Genomic DNA, 25,988 nt, shown 5'->3' with positions numbered 1-25,988 from the left:
TAGAAAGTCAAGTTTCACTTATTCAAATTAAATTATAGCATGGGTTTCATATACAAATAAACTTTCTGTGTAAATAAAAATACAAAACAGTACAAATTTCAATCATGTAAAAATGCAAACATATTTGTGTGTCCATATATAGATTTTCTCCTTTAATGTGACTGAGACGTACAGTAGTTGACCCCTTCGCACCGGTGAAGGTCAGCGGGATGGTTTCCCAGGCCGTCCGCTCCTCCACTCCTGCATCTGCGTGCACGGGGAGCCACTGGGCCTTCTTCCCCAGTTGTGGGCTCCAGAAGCTTCCAGTCGTCAGTCACCATCAGCACGAAATGGTCCAACTATTCTCGGGCTGGTGAGAAAGGGCCACCACGGGGACAATGCTCTCTACCGAAGCACGGACACCGGTCCACTGGGCTCAGAAAAAGCTCCGAGGCTGGGAATGTTGCCTCCAGATGTCACTGGTCTAGCTCGTTTTCATTCTGCAGCGTCTTCATGGCCAGCCCCCAGAGCGTCATGCTGGAGAAGAACTGCCCCTCGGAGTTCCTGTATGGTGTGGTGGCCCCACGGCTGCCCAGCGCATCACCACAGTGGTTCTCCAGTGTGGCCAGGGACGAGCGGCCCAGGGACAGGCCGTCGGGCTGCAGTGAAGGCTCGCTGGCCGCAGCGGCCACATCCGGGTAGGCATAGGCCGGAGGCTGTGTGGGCTGCCGCAGAGGCTTGGCGAGCTGGCCAGGGTCCAGCCCCAGCTTCTCCGGCTCTCCCACTCCGGGTGGCTGCCCCGTGGGCCGGAACTTGCAGAAGGAGCTGGCGGTGTGGCCGTCAAACTCTGTCACTGAATCCTCCGCTGGGTGCCCGGATAGCTTGACTGCCACGGGCATCAGAGTCACAGACACGTCCTGGGAAAAGGAGTCTGAGCTCTGCGATCTGTCCAGGTCGGAGGCCTCGACGGCGTGAGCGAGCCCATCGAGTGTGTCCTGGGCCCCGTCGGGCCGGCAGTGCATCTTTTTGTGCCGCCGGAGCACTGCGGAGCGCGTGAAGCACTTGCTGCAGATGTCACACGCATACGGCTTCTCCCCAGTGTGCGTACGCACATGCCGGCGCAGGTCACCAGAGCCCCCGAAACACTTGCCTGCAAAACGAGCAAGGGACCCGTTTAGAGAAGGTTCTGGAAGGGCATTCCCCCGCCCCCTGTCAAAACACAGAATGACCCTGCTTCAGTGTACATGAGCTCCAGCCCTCCTGTCACCTGCTCACCCTGGAAGGCTCCTCCGTTCTCCAGCGGCATTCCTCTGACCTACAGCCTTTGGGTTGTGGGTACCTCAGGGTGCGCCTTCAAGAGCCCTCGTCTCCCCACACAGGAGCACCTGGCTGGTAAGCCCAGGTGCCTGCCCCCACTGGCCCGTGCTGGCAGACCTCGTCGGTTTTGCTTCAATTTCCTTAAGTCTACCACAGTCAATCTATAACTTAAAAACATCTTTTTGCCTCTGATGTCATTTTACACACACCTCTCCCAGTTCTATCTCCTTTCTGTGCATGGGACAAAGGGAGGGAGGGGATCTACTTCTGTGAGTAGAGTAGGTTAAGAAGGTCAGAAGAGAACCACCACCAAATAACCTTACAGAAGATATCGCCTGTTTATAGAGGACTGAGAAAGCACCATGTGGTTATGCAGACACACATTTAGAACTTCTCCCTTAATCGTGTGAACGCTCAGCCGGCCTGCCCTCGTCAGGCAGCGTCGGGGGCATTCAACACACCTCTGAACAATCAAACTAGGTGTCCATGCGCGGGCCTCATGTCTTGGCACTTCTTCCCCACACAGGCTACTGAGGCACACCGCGGTGACTGTGTCTTCACGTCTATGTCTCATCTGCAGCGCCAGGCTCTGTCGCCTTCGCGGACGCCCCAGCAACAGCCTTCTCACCGTTTGCTGTGCTGTCCATACAACACATGCTATCTCACACAGGCGCGATTTCGTGGACTCGAAGTGGCGGAACCATTCCTTCACCTGTTGCACGTTCGTGTCGTTTCTACCTGTTGCTACTATACTCCATCTTCAATTAACATCTTTCTTTTTCCTGTTTCCTTAAGCTAAGTTCTCAATAATGGAATTACTGGGCAAACGGGAATGATCTTTTCTAGGGTCCTTAAGGCATGTGAATTTTAGCCACAGCAGAGTTCCCACCAGGAGAGGATCAGGGCCAATGTCTCTCTTTGATCCCATCAGTCAAGGCAGGGGAGCCAGACTGCCGAGCCATCCCCATGGAAGGCGTGGCACCTGCCTCCTGCCTCGGACAGCTGACCAGCTGCGCCAGTGGCAGACAGGAGGGTGCCTGTGCACAGCACAGGATGCAGGGTTTCCAGCGACCGGACAAGGGTTGTGCTTGCAAGAGAGCTGCTTGGAGCTGTGCTCAATCTAGCCTAGGAGGACTGCCCAGAGGGGCAAGGAGACCCCAACAGAGAAAGTCTCCAGGAATCACTGCTAGGACCCAGGGCTGGAAGAAAATGCACATCCCTACCTTGGAAAGTGCAGAGAAATGCTGGGAAAGAAAGAGAGGGGAGGGAAGGAGAGAGAGTCTTTGGAAGCAGCATGAAATTGGGGGGGTGCAGGAGGAGGGATGGAGGGATAGAGGGATAGAGGGAGGGGACATAGAAGAGGTGGAGCTCTATTCCCCAAAAAGCCCAGGATGTGAAGCTACCTTAAAACTGAACCCATCTTCTGAACTCAAGAAAATGAAAACAGAACCACACAAACTATACATGAATGTCCACAGATTTGTTAAGTGAAAGAAGTCAGTGACAAAAGACCACACGTAGGATTCTGTTTACATAAAATGCCCAGAACATGCAAATCTGAAGAGAGAAGGCAGACTAATGGTTGCCTGGGCTGCAGTGTGGGAACAGGGAGTGACTGCTAGTGGGCATGGAGTTTCCTTCTCGGGCAGTGAAAATATTCTAAAATAGACCGTGGTGAGTGAGGGTTGCACAACTCTATGAATAACGTACCAAAACCACTGAATTGGTCACTTTAAATGGGTAAGCTTTATGGTATGGGAAATTCACCTCAATAAAGCGGTTATAAAATTTTGATGCTGTGCTATAAGAATGAACACTCTTGCTCTCTTTTTTTCTCTTCCCCTGGCCCCAGGCTGTCCTCGACAGGGTCAGAAACCATGGTTAGTGAGGTGAAGGAAAGGCCCAGAAGCATAAGGTGAGGATGGCAGGGCCCCCTCTGCTCCCTCCTCTCCTGAGGTCGTAACCAGCAACAAGTCCTAGCCGAGGAGGAAAGAGAATGTTTAACCTCAAATCAAGTTGTCCGCTGTAATAGTAATTTGGAACCGACATTTACATTAGTCAAGACATTGCATTTGTGATTTAAGGTAATACTACTTTATTTTAGAGCGTGCACAAGCAGGGAGGCGCGGCAGGGGAGAGGGAAGCAGATTCTGTGCTGAGCGCGGAGCCTGACGCCGGGCTTGATCTCACCACCCCAAGACCATGACCTGAGCCGCAATCCAGAGTCGTACGCTCAACCAACTGCATTACACATGCCCCAACACAATTTTCTCTTAATCAAGAGTAAGGAGAATAGTCACGGAGTTGCCTAAGTCAGTATCCAGGAGATCTGTACACGATTTCAGCAGGAGAGAAAAATGAAGCTACCTTGTGGTTACACCCTGGAAGGCCCGCCTGAGATACCAGCTCCCAGCAGAATGAGCTGCTGCTGGTGCTCAGCTCCAGCCCTCCCACAGCTGGGCCTGAACAGTCTCCCCATGTGCTCTAACTGGGAGACCGTACAGGTGGCCACTCATCCCTCCATGCCTTGGTTCGCACTGTCAAGCACTTGTCACAGGCACACAGTCACAGGCACACAGCACCCCCAGTGCTTCCGAGGCTCCAACACTGTGATCACATGTGACAGAGGACGTTAACTCCGAGTCCTCATTCCTCACGTGTGCAGTGATGCACCCTGATGGTGAGGGCCCCCGCTTTCCCTCTGCTCCCCCCGAGACTCCATGCTGCACTGGATGCCCACAGATGGGACCTTTGCTTCACAGCACCAGCTCCCGAGAAGCCCTCCCTCTTGGCCCCACTGTGTGTTCTCAGGATCCTGCGGGACAGCCCGATGCAGCCCCCATGCCCGGCTCTGCAGGCGGCACACCACGGTCTCCCTCACTTTCCCCACTGTCTATACCCTGCTGACCTGGGCTGGGAGCACATGGCACCAGGGACTCTGTCTCAGTCAGCTCTGTCTGCAGAGCATCTCAGGACACCTCTGGACGCCTCCCAGAGGTGTCCTGAGTCTCCCAGAGACTCACTGAATGTATGATATGTGAACCCAGGACTGACCAAGAGAACATCAAGGGAGGCAGTAAGGAAATCACACTGCCTCCATTTTACCCACGAGAATAGGGATGATTTACCCAAGACACCGAAACGACCAATGAGACTGGCACCCCGCTCCCACTGGGGACGGCAGGGTGTCCGTGCGGCCTGGGCCCAGCGGAAACCCACCGCAGGCGGGACAGCTGTAGGGCCGCTCCCCTGTGTGCCGAATCCGGTGTTTTACCAGCTTCCTCTGCATGTTGAAGGACTTGCCGCACTCATCACAGGTGAAGACTTTATCGGCCGTGTGCGTCTTCTTGTGCTCCTTCAAGTTACTGAAGTTACTGAACCCTGGGGAGACCAGAACAGGTGCTCAGTGGAAGGCCTAAGAACACTGCAACTGGCAGTCTTCAGGACAAAAAAGAGGAAAACACGCAGCAGTACCTCGCCCACAGATGTCACACAAGTGTGGCTTCTCTCCCGAGTGGATAATGATGTGACGCTGGACATCACCAGACGCTGCAAACCTGTAATGTAATTTGTAAATTCAATTATGATTTAATTCAAGTCTTTGTGACTGCAAGTCACTGAGGGAGGAGATGAATTGCTCCCTACATTCCTTCAGAATGGAATAGAAGTGGCCTGATTCGTTTGAATGTGCATTTTTAAGTATCTTTGCTTTTACTTTTTTTCTTTTTATTACTTATCTTTTTTTTTTAAACATTTGAGATACAGAGACAGAGACAGCTACAGAGATAGCGAGAGACAGCATGAGCAGGGAGGAGAGGGAGACGCAGGCTTCCCACTGAGCAGTGAGCCCGATGAGGGGCTCGATCCCAGGACCCTGAGATCACGACCCGCGCCGAAGGCAGATGCTTTGCTGACTGAGCCACCTGGGCTCCCCATCTCTTTTTTAAAAGTAGAAGATGATGCAAGTGTTCTGTTTTTATTTTATTTCTCTACCTAGTTTCATCTTTCTCTTCAGAGAAGGCCAGCAGCTTGGCCCAGGGAACAACTCCAAGCCAGGCTCTCCAATACAGACAGCTGTGCTTCCTTGTACCACAGCTGATTGTAGAACTGGTTCCACGTGAGAGAAGATGCTGCCTACAGACGTGATTTTAAGTACATGCCTTACTTTTCAATGGACCTTAGAAGGTTCCCATTTAAGACGTGGTGTAAAATGAAGCCCGTGGTGAAGCGACAGGACCCCTGAAACAGCGGGGGTCCATGCTACGAGGCACTGAAGTAAGTGGTCGGCACTACCCCGGCACACAACGGGGCTGTCAGTGCTCAGGTGGCCATGTAAGAAAGGGACACATGTCCGGCTAGGCGGCTCTTCTCTGCTTCCTCTCATCTGCAGAGACAGTGCTTTTCCTGGGCCTCACCAAGAGCTGCCTCTTGCTCTGGCGTCCCCACGGCATGTGCTGTGCTGCAGCACAGGACTCGGACTCCAGCTGTCTGTCTCTGCCCACCATTCCTGAGGATGACCTTATCAGAGGCAGAACTTGTACTGTTTATTTCTGTGTTCCCCTCACAGCACACAGCACTCAGCACACAGTAGGCGCCAAATAAAGGCTGAATGGTGAAATATATGAACAATTGAATCACTGTTGACTGGGGGCTGCTGCCTGAGCATACCTGCTCGATGAGACCATGTGGACTCCGGACAAATGACCCAATGAGGGAAGGAGGGTCCCCCCAGACTCCATCACAAGTCACAGCCCTGCCCAGCCCCAACTCAGGGCTGCTCCTCCACTGCTGAGCCCTCAAGGCCTTTCCCCGATTCAGCTCGGGGCACCTCCGCCAGCCCTCTCTCCTGACACCCAGGCTTCCTGGCTGCCAAGTCTCATTTTCCCCACAAGACAGTCACTTCCATGGGGACATCTGTCTACGTTAATAGACATTCTTGGAATGAATGGAAATTTTAGTAACAAAATAACTTTGTTTCATGTAAAATCCCATTTCGTAAGCCTTGTGTCTTAGATTTTCTGTTAGTTAACGTTTCTTTTTTTTTATTCTTATCGTGTAACCCATGGAAAGCCAGAAGGTTGACCTGTGTTCCTCAGCAACAGAGGGAAGCCACAGGTGGCTCAGAAAACACTGAATTCAAAGACAGACTGTGAGCTGTTCCTTACAAACGGACTAAGCCCAGCACTGACCTCTTTCCACAGATCTCGCAGATGTATGGTTTTTCACCAGAATGCCGACGTAAGTGAGTCTGCAAGTTACCTGCCTGCAAGAAAGTGGGGGAGAAAAAGCACACACCAGTCACGAAAAATTCCCTTACAGACTCTGCAATGCACAAGGCAAATGGGCAGCTTGAGCCAGGCCCCGGTCCCACATTCTCAGTGAAGATTAGCTTGACTCAAAAGCAGCCATGTGCAAAGAGACCAGGGGCCAGCCCGAGTCTAACTCTGGGGAGGGGATCTGCCCAGCAGCCTGCCGAACACGGACGTGTCTCCATTCTGCCTGCCCCACATGGGCCCCAGGCTTGTCCCGTCTCAGGCGTGCACTGTGCTGCTTCCCTCGGAAATGGGCCCGGCACACTGTGGAGGCTGCTTTGGGGGCTGCGGAGCTTGTATTTTAAATAGACCTTGATGTGCTTTATTTGGGTTTTTTAACTTGGACCATCTATATTTAAGTGTCCTTGAAAAGGAAAGGAGCCCCTGTACTTCGTTATCTCAGGATTTCTGATTTTTCAAAAACCCGCTTTTGCTTCTAGAGAAGGTGAGACACGTGCAGACAGGCCTTCCCGTGGCAGCATGGCTGTTCTCCTGGCCAGGCTGTCGTTTTTTTACCTTTGTGCAAACATGCACGTCTGGGGCTTCAGGGCAGCCAGCTCACTGCAGGGCCTTTTATGTTCCTAATTTCTGAAGCTTGCAGGGCTTCACAAAGAATAACGTATTTAAGTAGAGATCCCAAAATTGATTTCCAAGTAATAATCAATAGGAAGTCCACAGGAAATTGCCTAAAGTACACTGAAATTAAAATTGTAATTGCCTCGCATTAAAAAAGCTCCTGGCTAATGTTTCAAATTAGGATTTGAAAACAAAATCCTCCATTCCTGGAACTTAACTTAATAGACTCAATCTGTCATGTCCCCTGCCTAATTTTTTATAGTGTTCTGTTACAAAAACACTGAAATGAATGAATATACCCAAGGGGAGTATGTGCAGGCATTATGCACAAAATAAGCCAAAAAAGGAGAATGAGCAGTAACACCCCACTAACAAATCAGGCTTTGGAAATCTACAAACTTGATTTTAAACAAAATGCATAGACAGTTCACAGCTACGGGTTTGAAAATGGTCTTAAGTTCACGTGTGCGTGGAAACTTACAAGCAGAGAAAAGTGTGGTCTGGAGGTTTTATATCACAGAATGTGGAGATTCTGTGTGTCAGGCTCTGGGGAATCACCGAGTCAGAGGTTATCTTTCAGAATATGATAAATATGGCTTAAGAAAAAACCCAGGTTTATTTCAGTTAACAAAAAGGAAAGAATTGGGCAAAACACTGGGAAATCCGCAGCTTTTAATAGAACAGCTACTAATCACAATAAAACAACAGCTGTCAACCGCGGTCTACATTTGGGCTGCCGGCCCTTCCACGCATCACAGAACCAGGCTGAGCCACTGCTGTATCATCTCTTTTCCAGACGAAAGACTCCGATTCAGAGAACTAAAACAGCTGCTCCTGTTACGTGGTTGGGCCAAAAATGAGCCCTGGTTCGTGTCAGTCTACACCCTCACGAGTCTCTGAGAATAAACTAGCTTGTGCTGACGATTCAGCACAATAGTCACTTGGCCGTGAGGGAAACAGCTCGCTGGAGGTAAGCTAAGGCACCACTGACTGTTTCAAGTCAGTCAATTCCAAATTCCAGAAAAGCTCATCAATTGTGTAACAATTTGAATTGCACCATCTGCTCGTCTGTTAAATTCAGTCCTTCTTGTTTTAAGCTATTTCGTAAATGATGCATTATGACTGAAGCATTCTCTGAGTCAATTCTGAGTAGTGCCGCATCCTTTCTTGGTAAGTAAAGCCTAACAATTACTTGTTTTCAAAGCAAGTAACGGTGGCCTTCCACTTAAAATAGTGTAATAAACGACAGTAAAACAAACCCTTGAAAGTTTTTTGTAGCTATTTAATATCAGAAAAGTATAAGGAAAGTCTTCCATCAGCTAAAAGGAGCACATATTGATCTGATCACTGGTATAAAAGTAGATTAAAGGGACACCTGGGTGGCTCAGTTGGTTAAGCGGCTGCCTTCGGCTCAGGTCATGATCCCAGTGTCCTGGGATCGAGTCCCACATCGGGCTCCTTGCTCGGCAGGGAACCTCCTTCTCCCTCTGCCTCTGCCTGCCTCTCTGTCTGCCTGTGCTCGCTCGCTCTCTCTCCCTCTGTCCTTGACAAATAAATAAATAAAATCTTTAAAAAAAAATAAAAGTAGATTAAATACTTAAAGATTCAGGCAAAAAAGTCCAATAATGCCGTCAATGATTTATGCCAAATTACACAGCAAACGGGGAGCCAGATTATTTGGTCTTCGGTCAAGTATCTGTATTTTTGGTAAACTCTGACTTCCTCTAGTACTAACTACACGCTAAGTACCTAGTCCACATCTTGGAGATTATCTACAGCTGGATATGTGGCCGCTCTGGCCCGCAGTCATGACAGGAACTACTATCGATTAGTAAGAGATCACCAGGAATGAAGCATTCTGCTCAGCAGCTGCAGATGCCCGTCTCCATGTCGCCACAATTCCCTTACAAAGTTGTAGTGTCACAGTCTATGGAAAAGTGAACAGATGCTATGGGAAGGAAGTAATCAGCCTTGGCTCCTACGGGGGGATCAAATATCCTGACCCAGGCCCGACTGTGGTCTTGAAGGCTGGCGGCGCTGCCGTGCTGTCTAGCTGTGTTCCAGAATATTAGCACAGAAGAGGGCTCCGCTCCTTCTAAGCAAATATTTTATATTAGGAGGGAACTGTCAGGGTTTTTCAGAGAAAAACTTTGCTGTAGAAAAGAACTAACATCTGATTTGTTGAATAATTAAAAAAATAACTCCTTCTAATAGGTATGTGAGCATCTGTATTTAAATGTGGACAAACCAAGCATATATTTTCTATCAGAGCATTCTTCTAAAGGCAACAGATTATTTACAGGGAAAACAGCCAAGGAATCACACCATTTTAGACACAAAAGGGATCTCAGATCCTAAAAGTCATCTAGAGTTTGGGGGCTTCAGGATTTCACAAAATAAAATTAACAGGGGAGAAAAAAATCTGGAGATGAACACAGAACTGTCACCTAAATGGCAGTGATCATTCTCCTGAGAGCAGGGCCTTCAACCCTGGGAATGCACGGATACCAGCTCAGGGCCAGAAGTCTCATGACTCACGAGAAGCTCCCTGAAACCCTCTTACTTCTGCATGTTGCCTGTGGCACCAGGCCATGCCAGTGTCCTGGGGAGCACATCCGTCTCCGGGCAGGGCTCCTCCATACAGCTATGTCCTTCCCACCGTGCCCTGGACCTGGGGCACCCCTCTCCAGACAGCACTGCCAGAAGGTACTGCACCAGCTGCTCAGAGTGTCCATTTTTACCTCTTTGGAGAGATCAAACCGCTCTCCTCTCCCAAAGCCAGCTCAGTGCAGCCAGGTTTCCTCCCTCTGTTGCTCACATCACAGATACGCAGACCTGCCCCTCCCTACCTTCTCCTCTGGGGGTACCCACTGGTCCAGGTTCTACTCCACATAGGGGCCCTGGCACTGTGGACAGAGCCTCACCCACACTTTAAAGTATGCAGGGCTCCTGAGGGCTGAGATCCACGCAAAGACCGTGTTCAGAATGATGTTAACAGACGAAGAGTCTGTTGTCACAATCTCGGATTATGGTAGCTTCTCAAAGCTCACGTACAATACTGCTTACAACTCATCATCAAGGTTGTGGTAAACTTTTGTTTTCTTCCAAGACTGATCCTACTAAACAGAAATGGAGTAAACAGCATAAAAGATTGATTCTCATTGGTAAATCTGTTTTCTCACTTTCAAGTCTTCCAAAAGGGAAAATATTTACAAGCTCCCTTCTACCGAAGCAAATACGCCAGCAACAGCATGGGAGCGTTCCAATCCAGCGTAACCACAAACACTGACTCCAATTCATTCTAAGAAGGGAACACTTGGCTTAAGGTGAAGAACGGTTAGTTAGTGGGCACTACTCGCAAAGTACCCCTGTAGAGAGCAGCCAACAAGCTCTCTTGGCCCAGAATGCCGGAGACCCCAAGGCTTATCACGTGCGGGCTCGTCCTTGGGGCTGTGTCCTCTGAACACATTTCACATGGAGGGCGTGAAACACCCCAAACACCACTTCTTCCAGGCAGAAATGACCACTCTTTTCTCTGCCCGTCTTGCTCCCTATGTAGATTTTTCCAGCTCACGGCAGAGCTCCTTGGACACGGGAAGCTCGCAACAAACTCTTGCTGCATGAAGTTTTTTCAAAAGTCCTTCTCCATAAAAAATTTTACAACTTGGCTATGAAATGAAACAGCAATATATATCCAAAAACTGCAACTATACATAATCCTGCATTCATAGAAATGGGACAGAAATACAGATGCCGGTGCAGAGGGGAGTTCGGCGGCATCTGTCAGCCGGACTGCCCTGACAAGACCCAAGAGGGCAGGTGCAGGACAAGGCCTGAGCAGTAGTTCCCCACCTCAGCGGCACACTTTGGAATCGCTGTAATACAACTTGCCCACACGCGAGTCCCACCCCAGAGCAACGGAATCGGAGTCTCGGAAGGGGGGTCCTGGCCTGGCCTCGGGGCCAGGAGAGGAGGCTGAAGGCTGACTCCAGACGCCTGAATGGCTGGCTTCCTCTGATTAGCAATGAAGAGTCACAGAAGGCTCCCAAGCAAGGACAGAACCTACACTGTCACCACATTTTAGAGGATGAAGGGCTTTCGTGTCTACTGTCCCAGTCACTGCTCCTAAGACCCCCACGAGGCAGTATATCCCTGTTGTAAGAATTAGAAAAATAAGGCCCAGAGAAGTTATGGTTGCTAATTATGAACAGTCATTAGTCCAGGCCTTCGTCTCTCCCCCACCCCAGAGCTGTAAGGTTAGGATGGTGGCAGAAGACTGGTCTGCAAGAACAGAGGGGCCGGCACCGGGACGGGAAAGTGATGTCCCCTGAGCACGATCTACGTGCCAGACAGCAGTTTGTACTCCCCCCAACTCAGGTACTCTCCCTCTCCACATACACACCTGATGGGCTCAGTCATCTCATCTCCCCAGTTTTACACACAAGGAAGCTGAGGTGCCGAAAGGGGAGGCTGCCTGCCTGAGCTGACTTGAGCAGTAAGCCAGGGGCAGGATCCAAATGCAGAATGCCCGGCCCCACAGCCCCAGCTCGGAAGCCCTGGGCACAGCTGCAATGAAGACACAAGGCCTCTAGTGCCCGGTGGCTGGAGGGGTGAGGACTCCCTTCGGCTGTGCAAAAACTCACTGCAAGTCTAATGGTTGCCTGGCGTTCTCCTGGATGGCAAGTGCAGACTAAAGACGCAAAGGCAGAGCTTCGGACTTGGTCAGTCATTGTACGTGGGGGGCCGCAGGCATGAGAAGTCACGGAGAGCACAGGTCTGGGTGTGTGGGAGGGTGAAGGGGACCCTGGGAGAGCCGGCTCTGTGGGGAATGTGTCAGAACACAGCCCTGCCACTGAGTTTCTGGGCTCTAGGGAGGGCCTGCCGCCCAGCCCTCACCAGCCTCAAGGGCTCTTCTCTTGGATCAAGGCCCGGCCTGGAGTTCACGGCCGGGGAACAGCATCTGCAGCAGCTACTACTGCATGATCCACCGCACCCTCCACCAGCCGGGTTTACGAACAGCTGTGGGGCGGCTTCTTGTGCACCTCTGGAATGCCCTGGAATGCCAGGGTCCGGCGCAGGGCAGAGCAGGTCACCTTCTCCTACTTCAGAAGTAGGTTCCCTCAACATTTTCTCCAAAACATGAAATCTCTAGGTTCCTTTCTGTCCAGTGCCAGATCAGCACATGGCCCAAGGGAGGGTGCGGCATACATGGGCCGGAAAAGAGAACTGACACGTGTCCAGATGAGCTGCTGGTAGTCAGCTAAAAGGCAGTCTGAGAAGGAACGAGAACCGCTCACCCTGTTCCCCACCTCCTACAACCTCGGGCCGCCAAAGAGTGAGACACCACGAGTCCTGGATCTAGCCCAGCTGCACACAGCCCCCAGCTGTGTGCTCACTGTGGTTCACTGGAAACGTCACTCATGGATACTAGGACTGGACCCATCCTTAAGGAGGGCTGGGGGGGAGTTCACACGCTTACCAAAAAAATGCTACTTTTGCCCCAATGAACTAAAAATTTGCTTTCTTTAAAATTATTTTCTCCCGATTTAGTGTGAAATCAAAGTTACAGATACCATCAGAGGCTTCTCTCGTTAAGTCCAAACGTAGGTCTTATTTGTAATAATGATAGTAAGAAAACACTGGGTTTCAGGTTTCCAATTATTAACAGTAAATAAGAGTATTCCCACCTGAGAGAAATGTTTCCCACAAATGTTACATTCAAAAGGTTTCTCACCTAAAACAAAACAAAATAACAACTTGTAAAATCATTAGTCATATTTGCACAGTAATTTACAATGTTTAAAACTATTGCCCATGTCCTTTCAAAAAGGAGCGTCCTGTTCTTTATCAAAGTATGAAAATCGGTCGGTACATCCTTAGAATTCTCTCTGGCCCTGAGATGGTGAACAGAGATGATCTGCCCTACGGCAGCATCGTGTCCCCTGCCCTGCAGCCTGACTCCTCCACCAGCAATTGCTGTTGCCACGAGGGTGACTCGTTCATACCACGTGAGGCATACACACAGAGGAGCCCAAGACAGAGAGTGCCGGGAAGAAGCCCCTCTCCACCGCCCTTCAGCCTCGGCTGATACATGCTGATGGGGTCAACGAGATTTGAGCATGGGAGATGAGCCTCCCTGCCCACTTCTCACCTCTGATTCTAGGAACTCTGCATAACTGCATTCTGGAATAGAACAGACGCAGACTGGACTCCACTACAAAGAGGCCACAGCAGTTCTGAATAGTTTCTAGAATGTGATCTATTTGAAAGTGTACTTCGAGGTATCACCTTTCACCTGTAAAAACACTCTCAGGTCTTGAAGATCAAGAACCTTCCTTTTACCCCATTCCCCTCAAATCAAGTGGTTTCATTAAGATTCTTTTAAAAAATTAGCGTTTCCCTTCTTACTGTGTTGCTCAGGTTTGCTACCCCGCTAGCTTTCTGAGCTCCTGCCAGGACATTTTCGTGTTGATCTTTTCCTAAAACTGTTGAATGGCTTCCTCAAGGCCTAGGTGGAGGTTTTGACCCTGAGTAATTATAATCACATGAATCCTGTATTTGGTGAGGATATTTAGGTCTGAAATTATGGCGAGGTTAAAGTGAAAGCCCCCAGTACGAGTTACAACAGTTTGAAAAAAAAAAAAAAAAGAGGCCACCTGTCACTGAGACTCACAAGTGACCAAAGGTCGGTAACCCTACTGTCGTGGTTCTCAACCTTTTTACTCTTAGGCTCCTTCACACCCGTAAGGAGCTATTGTTTACATAGGCTGTATCTGTTGGTATAGCCTGTATCAGAAACGAAAGCAGTGATTTTTAAAACACACGACCAAACATTACACTGGCCATCAGAGTGGCTGTGGCCTTTAGGTGACTCCCCTGCACACTCATGGGAGAAGGAAAAGAAAGCGAGTTAACGTCACAAACTATGATGGAAATGGTCTGGGCCTCAAAGGCCCCCTGAAGGGGCTCTCCAGACCATAATCTGAGAAGTGCTGCTCTCCTCAGTTTTTGCCCCAGGAAACATCTGTGCCAGGACTATGACTACGGGCATCCAAAGATGTTCCTTCAGAACAAACCACGTCATTTCTGTTTCCTTTAAAGCTAACCAGTATGCTTCTCAAATACAAACTCAAATGATCACTCGGCTCTAGGAAATTTATGCAAACAGAATGACCTAAATCAAGTTCTTCCAGGGCAAGACGGAGTCAATAAAAATACTGCCTTCTTATAAACTAATTCTGAACTCCTCCTCCTCCTCCTTATGTTCAAGCACCTTATGTTCAAATACATTAAAACTTGTGAAGGGCTTCCAGCTGTTATTAATTCTCTCAATAATACAACGAGGGAGCAAACACCTGCGCAAATGGGGAATCCAAAGTGGTAAGAGAATGTCAGATCAGCAATCACAATTACATAAGCACCTTAAAGTGGTTACACTAGCGGCATCCCTTAGTGTATTACTTTCATGCTTTTAATTGTCATTAATTTAAAATAGTGTATTAGAGTCATCAAGTTTAACTACAGGAAGGAAAGTGAAACGTAATTGCATCATGTGATGTATATGTACTATATCACACCTCAAATGAGCACCTGGAAAAAATAAACTTTTTGGAAAGGGGACAAGGTATGAATCAAGGTAGTAAGACTTTGAAAATTCAAAGTTCCAAGTGGAGGAATCGTCATTTGAAAATATCAAATAGTTAAAGCTGACCCTTATTAAAAAGTTTACCTCTTCCTTCCAAACCACAATTTTAAAAAATCTGGTATGAAAATTACTTCCCAAAGAACTCTTACTATTACTCTACGTTAGTTCAGTCTGAATGAACCAACATCATGCTTTAAAAAAGATAAACCTATTCTAATTCTAAAGGGCAAATACAGCTTATCTGCTTTAGAATATATCTGAAATTTTCAGTGCATCAAAACAATTCACTATACTTCTTTAGAGATGAAAACTTTATCATATAAAACCATAATTAAAAACGAAAAGGGCACCATCTTTTCAAACCAGTTCTATGAAAGCATCTGCAGATCTTGGAGATTATTCTGTAAAAGTAATCACCAAAAACACAAAAAGCAGCTAAGGCTCCTCGACTGCGGGGGGGGGGCATTATCAATGACGTCATCAAGCAACAGCAAAACTTCTTACAAAAGCAGGAGCAGGCAGTGGTGTCTGATCGTCTGCATCCTCTCCTTTCCTTTTGCCTGTGGGTACTGAATCAGTGTACCTGTATGTGACCGTTTGTGAAGCTCCAAATTGCTTGGGTGTTTAAAAGGTTTCCCACACAATTCACACGTGTACTGTCTCTGTGACGGAAGCATCTGGGCCGGGTCCTCCAGCGCGGCAGCCTCTTCGGGCCTCTCTGTTTCGTTAATGCAGTTAAAATGCTCAGCATGGACGAGGTCTTCGCCTTCGTTTTCTTCAGCACCGTGGCTGCTGGCTTTCTCTGTAGTATTTGCACCAGCACATTCTACCCTCTTCGTTAAGCTGTCGTCCGGCTTGGCTTCGGAGGGCCGCTCCGCCGATTTCTGGGACTTAAGGAAATTTAGCTTCTTAAGGTGAATGGCCTTTTTGAGCCTCAGCTGTCTGGCAGGCGGCTGGCACGGGTTGTCCGACTCGGGGTCTGGGGCTGAGTCGCTCAAGGGCGGGGCCAAGAAGTGGGGAGGCAAGTGCTCTGAAGACTCCAGGACACATTCAGGGTGACTGCCGGGGCAAGGCTGGCTGTTGCTGGCCCCAAGGTCTGCAGCTGTGCGGAAAGCGCGGGGCTGCTCAGCCGTCCTGTCATGGCCGGGACCCGCAGCCTGTTTGTAGTAGTGCTTGCTGTAGAAGTTTCTGAGCTTGTAGTAGTAACTCGGCTGTCTGAAAGGCAACTCAGGGCAGGGGCCGTCTAGCACGTCGGGTGCTTGTTTGGATGCCTCGCCAGCACAGTGAGGGAGAGTCACGGACGGCGGAGGGGAAGTGTGGGAATCGGCCAGAACCTGACTCTGCTGGACATCGGTGGGACACTCCTGCAGCAAATGAGGAGGGTAGTTTTCACTCCCGGCACAGTGTGCTTCTGCAGGCAGAGCACCCTGCAGGGAGAACGTGCTGTCACAAGCCACGCCTGGGAGCTGCTCCACAGTGGCTGATTTTAAAAATGTGTGACACAGATTCAGAACATTCTGAACTTGCAAACACTGGGCTGTGTCCAACATTACTTGTATATTGTCCTGGTTAAGATCTAGGTGAGAGGTGTACATGAAGTCCAGGATCTGCCCAATGCCACTCACATTTTTAATATCCAAGTGAAAAACATCACTTTTTTGGCCTGAAGAATTCTGAAAGAGGCTCCTGATAAAAGAAAGGATATCTGTTTACAGTATGATAATTTTTCTCCTATAAATAATGCTCAGGATACTCTTAAAAAATACTATCCTTCCATAAATGCCAAGATTTTAAAATTAAGTATATTTTAATCCTTTAAAAAGTTTTGATAAGCCATTCAACAAAGCAACTCAAATGATTTAAATTATTGTGCTGGATATCCAACCTTCCAAACAGATATCAAAATAAAATTCTGAAATACACTCATTGTTCCTTTCAAAATGTAGTTATCCATATGTATTATTAATTGCATTTAGATAGAGATAGTAAACTAAAGGACACATATTTTTCATTATTTCATGTCTAGCCTGACAAATTATATTTCAGGCCATAAAACACATAACAAAAATATTTCCATATCTAAGTGCCTTAAAAATGTCTAAAGAAAGAAATAGCGGGGTGCCTGGGTGGCTCAGTTGGTTAAGTGTCTGCCTTCAGGTCAGGTCATGATCCCGGGGTCCTGGGATCAAGCCCTGCATCAGGCTCCCTGCTCAGTGGGAAGCCTGCTTCTCCCTCTCCCACTCCCCCTGCTTGTGCTGCCTCTCTCGCTGTGTCCCTATCAAATAAATAAAATCTTTAAAAAAAATAGTGTAATAAACCAACATTTGATATTCATTTTTCTATTTTAATTTTTTGATCCATTTTTTTTTTTTTTAAAGTGGAGCCCAATGCGGGGCTTAAACTCACAACCCTCAGATCAAGACCTGAGCTGAGATCAAGAGTTGAGATGCTTAACCAACTGACCACTCAGGTGCCCCACATTTGATCCACTCTGAAGTGTTGAAAAACTTTATACTTGAATATAGTTCAAACTGTAAATTCAGTGGCATTAAGTACATTCACACTGTTGTGTAACAGAACCACCAGCCATTTCCAGAATCTTTGATCTTCCCCAAAATAAACTCTGTACCCATTTAACAATCAATCCCATTCCCCACCCTCAGCCCCTCACAACCACCATTCTTTCTGTCTCTAAGAATCTGACAGCTCTAGGGACTTACATATACTCATTTTGTAATCAGATCTGTTAGAGGTTTCTCAGCAACCCAATGGTCCACAAACCAGCAGTGAGAAAACGAAAAGGCCTACGAGTTAATGAGGGAAAACAGGGAAAATAAAGCCCAGGCATTTTATTCTGGCGACACATCAAGTTCCAGGTGAATGAATTTGTACTGTATATAAACCAGCAAGCTGACTTAGGTAACTGGTCTTGCAAATTTGCTGAAGATTTATCTAATCGGATCACCTGCTTCCCCCAAACAGCCTTCAACTCTGTTCTTACCTAAAGGCAAGAACAAATTAAAAAGGTGTAGGGAAAGCCGAGTCTAGGACTAGGCTGCATGGGGACAAATAGCGCTGCCCACCTCAGTGAGCTGACCTGTTCTACTATCGGTACTTAGAGCATATATGAGAGCTGAGGTTTAACTGGATGATTCAAGATTATCAAGGAGAGATGGAATCACATTCCATATATTGTTTACTAGAGCAGTAAAATGGTATGCAGTTTAAGGAAAAGAAAGGTATTTAAAAAAGAAGCTTTAGTGCTTAGACAAATCTCAGTTGATCAGAAAATGTATATAAAATACTTAACTCTAATAATTGAAAAATGATTATATTAATAAGTAAACTAAATTCAAACTTATTTTCTTCAAATATTCAAATGCAAAATGAACACAAAAATATTTTAATAAAAAAATAGAACATGGAATGTTTCCCCTCTCTAATTTCTTATCACAAGGAAGTTCCTACCAGGAATTCTACTCTTCAATCTTTTTAACCTGAAAGGGTAAGAAATATATAGAAAAGACTGACATTAATTAGAACTATTAAAATCAAAGACAGAGTGCCAAAATACGCTCAATCAGCCCAAATATATTTTAGTTAAAAGGCTCTTTGCCTCACAGGTTCTTCTAAATATAAAAAGCAAAAAATCCACAATGTGCTACAAAGATAGGGACGGTGAAACCCAAGAAGATAAAATTTAGTCAAGATACATCCATGATAGAAGAGCTTTTCCTCTGTGCAGTTAGTAGAAGGGTTTAAATACATACCTAAAATACTGACTAAACGCTGCTAGAACATTCTTATGTGCTTTAAAGCACACTCCTTTCACGACCAACATACAGTCACAAAGCAGGCCTTGAATGCGCTGCTCATGCAGCTGCTGGAGGAGATGGCAGCTGTGCGTAGCCACTGAGTCCATGCTCAACCACCCGGGAGACCTGCAACAAAGAACGTGAATGAGACAGGTTCAGCGATACGACTGGGAGCTGACCGCCCAGGAACCCACGGACTGACGGGCAGCTCGTGGTCATGATTCCCGGTTGGTCACACTTCCAACGAACCAACAAAGAACCACAAACGCCTTGTGTCTTAGGCATTAGGCCAGTGCAGCTCAACAGAAACCTCTGCATTGATGAAAAAACTCCGCATCTGCACTGCTCACTACAGTAGCCTCTGGCCACGTGTGGCCACCGAGCACTTGAAATGTGGCTAGAGTGACTGAGGAACAGAACCTTTAACTTATCTAAACAGCCACCATACTTGATAGGGTCCATGTAGAATATGACCCTGATAATGTTATGTGCACTTCTGTCCTTTCTACTTAGGAACAATTCAGTGAGAACATACAGACACTCGTAAGTTAGGCAAAAGTCAACCAGATGAGATCAGTCAATATTTCCTAAGCACCCATACAAGGGGCACTGAGTCGAAAGGTGGGAAAATCAGAAGCTTATTTGGGGAGATATAGAAGAAGTTAAAATAAACTAGCATCACTAGACAGTAATAAAAGACGTATCACAAAGTGGCATGTCTGCCCATTTGTTCCTTTTTCCCTACGATTTTATTTATTTGAGAGAGAAAGAGAATGTGCGGGTGCATGCACATGAGCAGGAGGGGGAGAGGGAGAGAGAATCTCAAGCAGACTCCCCCTTGAGCGTGGAGCCTGACACGGGGCTCAACGTGGGGCTCAATCTCATGACCCTAAGATCATGACCTGAGTCGAAATTAAGAGTCAGATGCTTAACCAACTGAGCCCCCTGGGCGCCCGAGTCTCATCTTTTCCTTCCTGCATTTCTGCTAGGGCACCACTATAGCAGACACCTGTCTTGCAGGTACCCCGGGGAGGGAATACTAGAATGCGACACACCGCTGAGCGGTGACCAACTCCTAGAAGCCTTTCCTGCCATTTTAAAACTTGTTCCTTCCTCCCCACTGTTCGTTCCTGAAGTGTGACTCTGGGGTCCCTCCTCTGCGATCTCATCCAGAAGATAACTTCTCATTATGCCCCATCAATTGTATCTCCAACTCTGTTGTGAGCTCTGAGGGTACCATCTTATCCATCCTTGCCTGGCACAGAGCAGATACTCAACTATTAAAATCCATGCTAGTTAGCCTTTATTGCTAATTGGCAACAGTTAATAATGTTGATTTATTTATGTCTTTTTGACTCCCTCTACGCTCTTCTGAGTCCTTTCCATTCTCTTCAATCCCACCATGTCTGTGTCCCTCATCCATAAAGGTGACTGTGACCTGACTTCACTTAGATGGTTGAGCCCACAGGTAAGCTGATGTAACGTGAGTGCCTTTAAATTCTTTTCTCAATTCCAAATTTCTCCCTCACCGTTCACGCGATCCCTTCAGCTTTATAGGATGAAGCAGCAGTGCCTTCTCTTACGGAAAGTCAGCTTCCTGTCTTCCCTTGACCCCACCCAGCCTGCCTCCCCCAGGATCCGGCTTCATGTTCAGCTCTTCTGTTGCTTCTTTCTGTCCCCAGCTGACTGGCTCACCAGTTCCTGCAAACACCAAGATTGTCCCACGGGGAGAAAAAGCAAAACAAAACAGGACAACAAAACCCTCCTGCTAGGTACATCTACTCATCACAGGCCTCTCTTTTACACCTCTCAAAACAGCAACTTTTTTATACTTTAAATTCAGTTGGCCAGCATACAGTACATCATTAGTTTCAGATGTAGAACCCAGTAATTCATCAGTTGTGTATAACACCCAGGGCTCACCACATAAGGTGCCCTCCTTAAAGCCCATCACCCAGTGATCCTGTCCCCCCACCTCCCCTTTTTATTTTCTTATGAGTCTTCTTCCCCCCTGCAGCCTTGCTGCCATTCTCACTGTGCTGAAACAGACTTGCCCAGTGGCCTTTCCTCAATCCATTCTCCCCAGCTGGTCTGCCCATGTCCTTCTCAACATCCTCCCTCCCCAGGACCCTTTGGGCCCTCTTACTGTGCCCCTGACCTATTCCATCTCTATGCTGTACTTCTTCCTCTATGAGCCCCCAAACATTAATGTCCTTTTAGATTCAGCCCCTAAGCCTTTTCTTCCCCTTGACGATCACATATACTCTTAGCCTTCGTCTGTTCTAAGCAGACAACTCCTAAATGTGAATCTTCAGCTTTGACCATCACTTACAAATGCCCAACTTTCTGCTAAATGTCTCCAAATGCATGACCCCTCAACTTTGAATCTCTAAAACTCACCCCTACCAACTCACCCCCAGCTCTATACCTTGTTCTGAGTGCCCTATTTCTTTGTGGAAAGCTTAGTTTCTGATATGTGAGTTTGGCACATTGGCCCGATTTCCTGGTTTGAGATCAGGGCAGGATGTGAGGAAAACTGGTGACGTCACCTATAAAGAGCAACCACTGGCACTGGGAGAGCATGGTATCACCTAATACAAGACTATGGACCAGGAGGCACGAGGTCAGCTGGTGGGGCACTGTCCTGTGCTGAATCCTCAGGGGACCTGAACAGACAAATGATGGAGCAATCAGTCACCTACCCTCACCCGCTTGGTGGCTTGAAAAGAAAAGGATTATTGGCTTATTCTTATGACCCCTCACTTACAGACTATTTACCATGGGCCAGAAACTGTGCTATGCACATTCTATCCACTAACTCAAATAATGCCACCATAACCCTATTATCATCATTTTATAAGGGAGGAAATTAAGAAATGAGGAGTTAAGTAACTAGCCCAAGATCATAAAACTGTTGTGTTCCAAAGCCAGGGTTAGTTCCTGATCCTGGAGCCCATGAAGCTATGCTATGGCTCATGAGAAAAAGGACATTAAAAATACAACACAAAACCTTCCTCTATAGACTTAAATGCTACACTGCAGCAAATATTCTGACTCTGCTTTAGACATTTTCCAGCTATAGAAATAACATGCACAGTTATAAACTCTCCCACAATTTACACTGACTGTAAAAATCGTAACTACCATACTAGTCGATATAGTTCTCTAATGGCTTCATGATGTCAATCCTGTACTTCCCCAATAAGATTATAGAGAGCTGTGGGAAAACAATTTACTTAAATTCCTAGTGTGTCCTAGGAATAACGACTATAAATAACAACTTATCATAGACCTAAGGTCAGTAATAATAAATGGCACATACTTGTAAAATGCTTCTAACATGCCAGCTGCTATGCTAAGCCCTTTACCCACACCTTTTAATTATCATGTTCATTTCATACTTAATTCACACTCATTTAATTCTCATGATAAATGTAGGATAAGTGCTATTGTTATCCTCATTTTATACATGAGGGCAATGAAGTACCTGGAGGATTAAAGACAGCTACAACTTTGACCTTCCTCCCAAGGGAAGGTGGGATCTAGGTCTCTCCTGCCTTGAATCTAACCCTAACCTATTAATCAATGGAACAGGCAAAAGGAAGGGTGTAAAGCTGTGCTCCTTTCTGGGCTGAGGCCCTAAGAGCTGACCGCTACCACTGTCTTTCTTCTGGAAAAGTGACTCTGGAGGCCCGAGTCGGCTGTAAAGCACCCAACTCGAGAGAATATGTGGAGTCCAAGAACTCGGCTGAGCTCAGCCTTCCAGGCCCCCCTACCCAGGTACCAGATATGGGAACACAGCACCCTCTAACTCCCCAGAGCAGCCCCCGCCTCCAGCTGAATATCACGTGGAACTGAAGAAATGCCCAGTGGAGCCCTGCTTGAATTCCTGGCCCACGAAACTGTGAGATAAAACTTTTTGAGTCACTAAGTTTTGGGGTAGTTTGTTGCAATGCAAGTGATAACCTGACCAGGTACAGAAAAGACAGACACAGCTAATAAGTAACAGTAAGAGACAGAGTTAGGATTTAAAGCCAGGGAACGGCTCCAAAGCCCACATGCTTAACCACTACTCTGAGTTACACATGACAAGACACAGGCGTTCCTTGGACCAAATCAGCTGTCCCTTCAGTCTACCACCCAAGCCTCACCGCCCAGGTACAGCATCTGTGGGGATGAAAGCGTGCTTGTGTGACACAAAGAGCATAGACGTATCTCCATCTCTGCAGCTTCTCACACTGTGTGACAAGGAACAAAAATCTGTGGTAAAGACACTGCCTACTTCTGTCTTATTGATCAGTGTATCCCTGGATCTTGTATCCCTATGAGAGCGCCCTGGACACAGCAGGTGCTCAATATATCGCTTCTGGATGGGTGGAGACTCTGGGCCTCTTTTGTGATATGTAAAAATGGAGGGGTCCCCCACTGGGTTAGATCATTTTCTAAAGTATCTTCCTGTTTCATTTTTTAAAAGCATTTTTTTGTTTATTTTTAGAGAGAAAGAGACAGCAAGCATGCGAGTGGGGCATGGAGGAACAGAGTGAGAGGGAGGGAATCTTAAGCAGGCTCTACACTCAGTGCGGAGCCTTACATGGGGCTTGATCTCCCCACCCTGGGATCATGACCTGAGTAGAAATCAATCGTGAGACACTCAGCCAATGGAGCCAGCCAGGAGCTCCAGTATCTTCCTATTTTAAATGCTATAAATCTATACCAAAAATGTGATGGTGGAAAGAGGGACTGAATGGCATCAGAAGGAATGAAAATATGGGAAAAGAGAAAAACACAAGAAAAAGCTTAAATGGGGGCGCCTGAGTGGCTCAGTGGGTTAAGCCTCTGCCTTCAGCTCGAGTCATGATCTCAGGGTCCTGGGGTGGAGCCCCGCATTGGGCTCTCTGCTGAGCGGGGAGTCTGCTTCCCTCTCTCTCTCTGCCTGCCTCTCTGCCTGCTTGTGATCTCTCTCTCTCTCTGTGTCAAATAAATAAATAAAATTTAAAAAAAAAAAAAAAAGAAAGAAAGAAAAAGCTTAAATGTGAATGGAGAGGTGCTTCTAAATAGAAAAAGAGCCAGAACGTAATTTTATCCTGTAGAGAGGCTCCTAGAGCAAAGAGCTTTCTGTTCTGTTTACCAACTGGTCAAAACAACAAGAATTTGTAGAAATTTGTTCCCTGGGCCATTAATGGATCATTTCTCAAGGGTCCACAGTTCACACACCCCAGCACCCAGCCTGCCTTAAAGTGGGCCTACCTTTGTCTTTGGCCATCCATGATGGTTTTCAAACGGCTTATTTCTAATCCACCTCTCACCCCGACTCCAAACCCCATGACAAGCAAGCAAGTCTGGTTCTTGTCCTAGCTCTACGCTGACCCTACGATGCTATGTAGGCCAACGAGGCTAACTGCTGATGTGTGCCTGACATATGCGAGACATTGCTGTGAGGTGGAAATGCTGATAAACTGAGGCCTGCTCCCTGTCCTCCACAGACTGTCTCGGTTTTCACATCATTCACCTAACTTTATAGAGCGTCACTCCATGCCAGACACTGAGGGTATGAGAGTGAAACACTCACACATGGTCACCTATACCTTCAGGAAGCGTCGGTCCACCAGAGTGAAAGAGCAATTCAACTCCCTCCATCCTAACCTCAGTCTGCACTTTCTGATTATGTTCTTCTTCCCGATTTATCTCGGGCAAAAGACCCTGTGGGCAATGCATTCCAACTGATCGAAACTACCCCGTCAAGCCATAAGCACTGCCCTGAACCAGGAAGACCCCATGTGACTGACCCCAAGACAACAATGGGCTTCCTTCACGGCCCACCTGCACTTATCTACCAACATTTGTCCCAGATTTTCCTTAACATAAACCTGAAAGCACTTCCATGACTTTGGAGACGGTCTTTGCCTTCCCCATGTTGGCCTCCTTGAAATAAATCCTTTTCCGGTTTCACCACCACCCATTTGTCTGCCTTTGGATTTTGTCAGCAGTCTCTTTGGGACTCCCCGAGCCAGGTGCTCTTGTACCCAGATGCCCCAGACACAGGAAAAACAATAGCACTATCCTGGAGATACTGAATAAGGGAAGTAGAAATTAATTTGAAGGAGGAGGGTCAGGGAAAAAAAATCTCAAGGAAGAGATATGTGTGCTGAAAGCTGAAAAAATGGGTTACAGAGAAAGAATGATGAGAGCCCCTCACCCCAGGGGGAAGAAATGAAAAAAAAAAAAAATGCAGGAGAGAGCAAGAATGAGGCATACAAAATACTCAAGCACCTGCTTTTTAAACAGGGAGGCCATGCTGTCACTTCTGTTGGAAAATGTTTTCTTTCTTGTCCATTCTGGTGAATGCCTTCTCTGATGGGCTGAATCCTTTCCCTCCAAGATCCCTATGTTGAAACCCTAACCCTCAGTACCTCAGAGTATTTCAGGGCTGGAGATTCGGTATTCAGAGAGATAATTAAGTTAAAATGAGGCCGTTAGGGTGGACCCTAATTCCACCTGACTGATGTCCCTGTAAGAGATCTGGACACAGAGACAGCAGGGATGCACCTGCACAGAAGAAAGGCCATGTGAAAACGCGGCACAAACGTGGGTGTCTGGGATCCGAGCAGTGCAGCCTCAGGAGAAACCAGTCCGCTGCTACCTTCATCTTGGACTTCCAGCCTCCAGAGCGGCGAAAGGATGCGCTCCCTGCTCCAAGAACCCGCTCCCCTCTGGGGTGAAACCTCCGCACCGCCCCCCGCCGCCCCCGGTTCCCGAAGTTCCCAAGCCTCCGTCAGGCAGCTCAGGGACCATCCCCGAGTGCCAGCCTCGTGTCGGGGCCGCAGGAGCAGCTAAACCACCACGCGGCAGGCGCTGTGCCCAGGGCCCCACGTTCATCGCCTTCGGAACCGGACCCGGACGGCGTCCTGCGCCCGCTGCACTAGCGCTCGGCTCGCACGGAAACGAGGCTACGAGGGGCCAGGGACTCCCCGGTGCTCAGCACCGCCCCGACTACAGGGTGACGGGAGCAAATAGGGAGCGCACCCGGGGGCCGCAGCCAAGTCCCGCGCGACCCTCGCGCGACCAGAGGGCCGCAGCCAAGTCCCGCGCGAACCGGGGGCGGCGGCGGCTCCGGCCCAGTCCCACTGCACCGCGCCAGGCCCCGCGCCCTCGGGAGGCAGGCCTTTGGCCCCGCGGTCACCTACCCTGGGAGGCCGCTCCCAGCCCCGCCGCCGCCTCCTTACCTGCCGCCGCCGACGCCCTTACCGCCACTCGCCGGGCCCCGGCAGCCGCGGAACCAGCCCGACTACGCCCCCTCGGCAGGCCGGATCCGCCTCCGGCTTCCGGGGCCGTCACTTCCGCCGG

General features: G+C 48.0%; 1 protein-coding gene across 2 annotated transcripts; it reads right to left on the bottom strand.

Moving 5' to 3' along the window:
- On the bottom strand, positions 1–25,884 carry LOC111149122 (zinc finger and BTB domain containing 49). 2 transcript variants are annotated; one of them, XM_022506046.1, is made up of 8 exons: positions 25,868–25,884; positions 18,600–18,770; positions 15,413–16,515; positions 12,872–12,918; positions 6,486–6,559; positions 4,771–4,853; positions 4,516–4,677; positions 1–1,129 (listed from the first exon to the last, which is right to left on the bottom strand). In XM_022506046.1, exons 2-8 carry the CDS (start codon positions 18,749–18,751, stop codon positions 456–458), a joined length of 2,295 nt encoding a protein of 764 aa, XP_022361754.1. In that variant the 5' UTR covers positions 18,752–18,770; positions 25,868–25,884; the 3' UTR covers positions 1–455. The 2 variants fall into 2 exon arrangements, with proteins under 2 accessions (XP_022361754.1, XP_022361755.1); XM_022506047.1 differs by lacking the exon at positions 25,868–25,884 and adding an exon at positions 17,550–17,633 and having other exon boundaries at positions 18,600–18,651.
- Between the last annotated feature and the right edge of the window lie 104 nt (positions 25,885–25,988).

This window comes from Enhydra lutris, unplaced genomic scaffold (assembly GCF_002288905.1).
Source record: "Enhydra lutris kenyoni isolate GAN:26980312 unplaced genomic scaffold, ASM228890v2 scaffoldscaffold21, whole genome shotgun sequence".
NCBI classification, from domain to species: Eukaryota; Metazoa; Chordata; class Mammalia; order Carnivora; family Mustelidae; genus Enhydra; species Enhydra lutris.
The sequence above is the reverse complement of the archived record's forward strand: the minus strand, read 5'-3'. Positions and strand labels throughout refer to the sequence as shown.

Bases quoted from the DNA above. Each gene is read 5' to 3' on its own strand.
- LOC111149122 (XM_022506046.1), bottom strand. From the start codon at position 18,751: ATGGACTCAGTGGCTACGCACAGCTGCCATCTCCTCCAGCAGCTGCAT. The intron at 16,516-18,599 runs GTATGTATTTAA...TTCTTTTATCAG, and splicing joins GCGTTTAGTCAGTATTTTAG to GAGCCTCTTTCAGAATTCTT. The intron at 1,130-4,515 runs GTGGGTTTCCGC...CTCGTTTTGCAG, and splicing joins CTACAGCTGTCCCGCCTGCG to GCAAGTGTTTCGGGGGCTCT.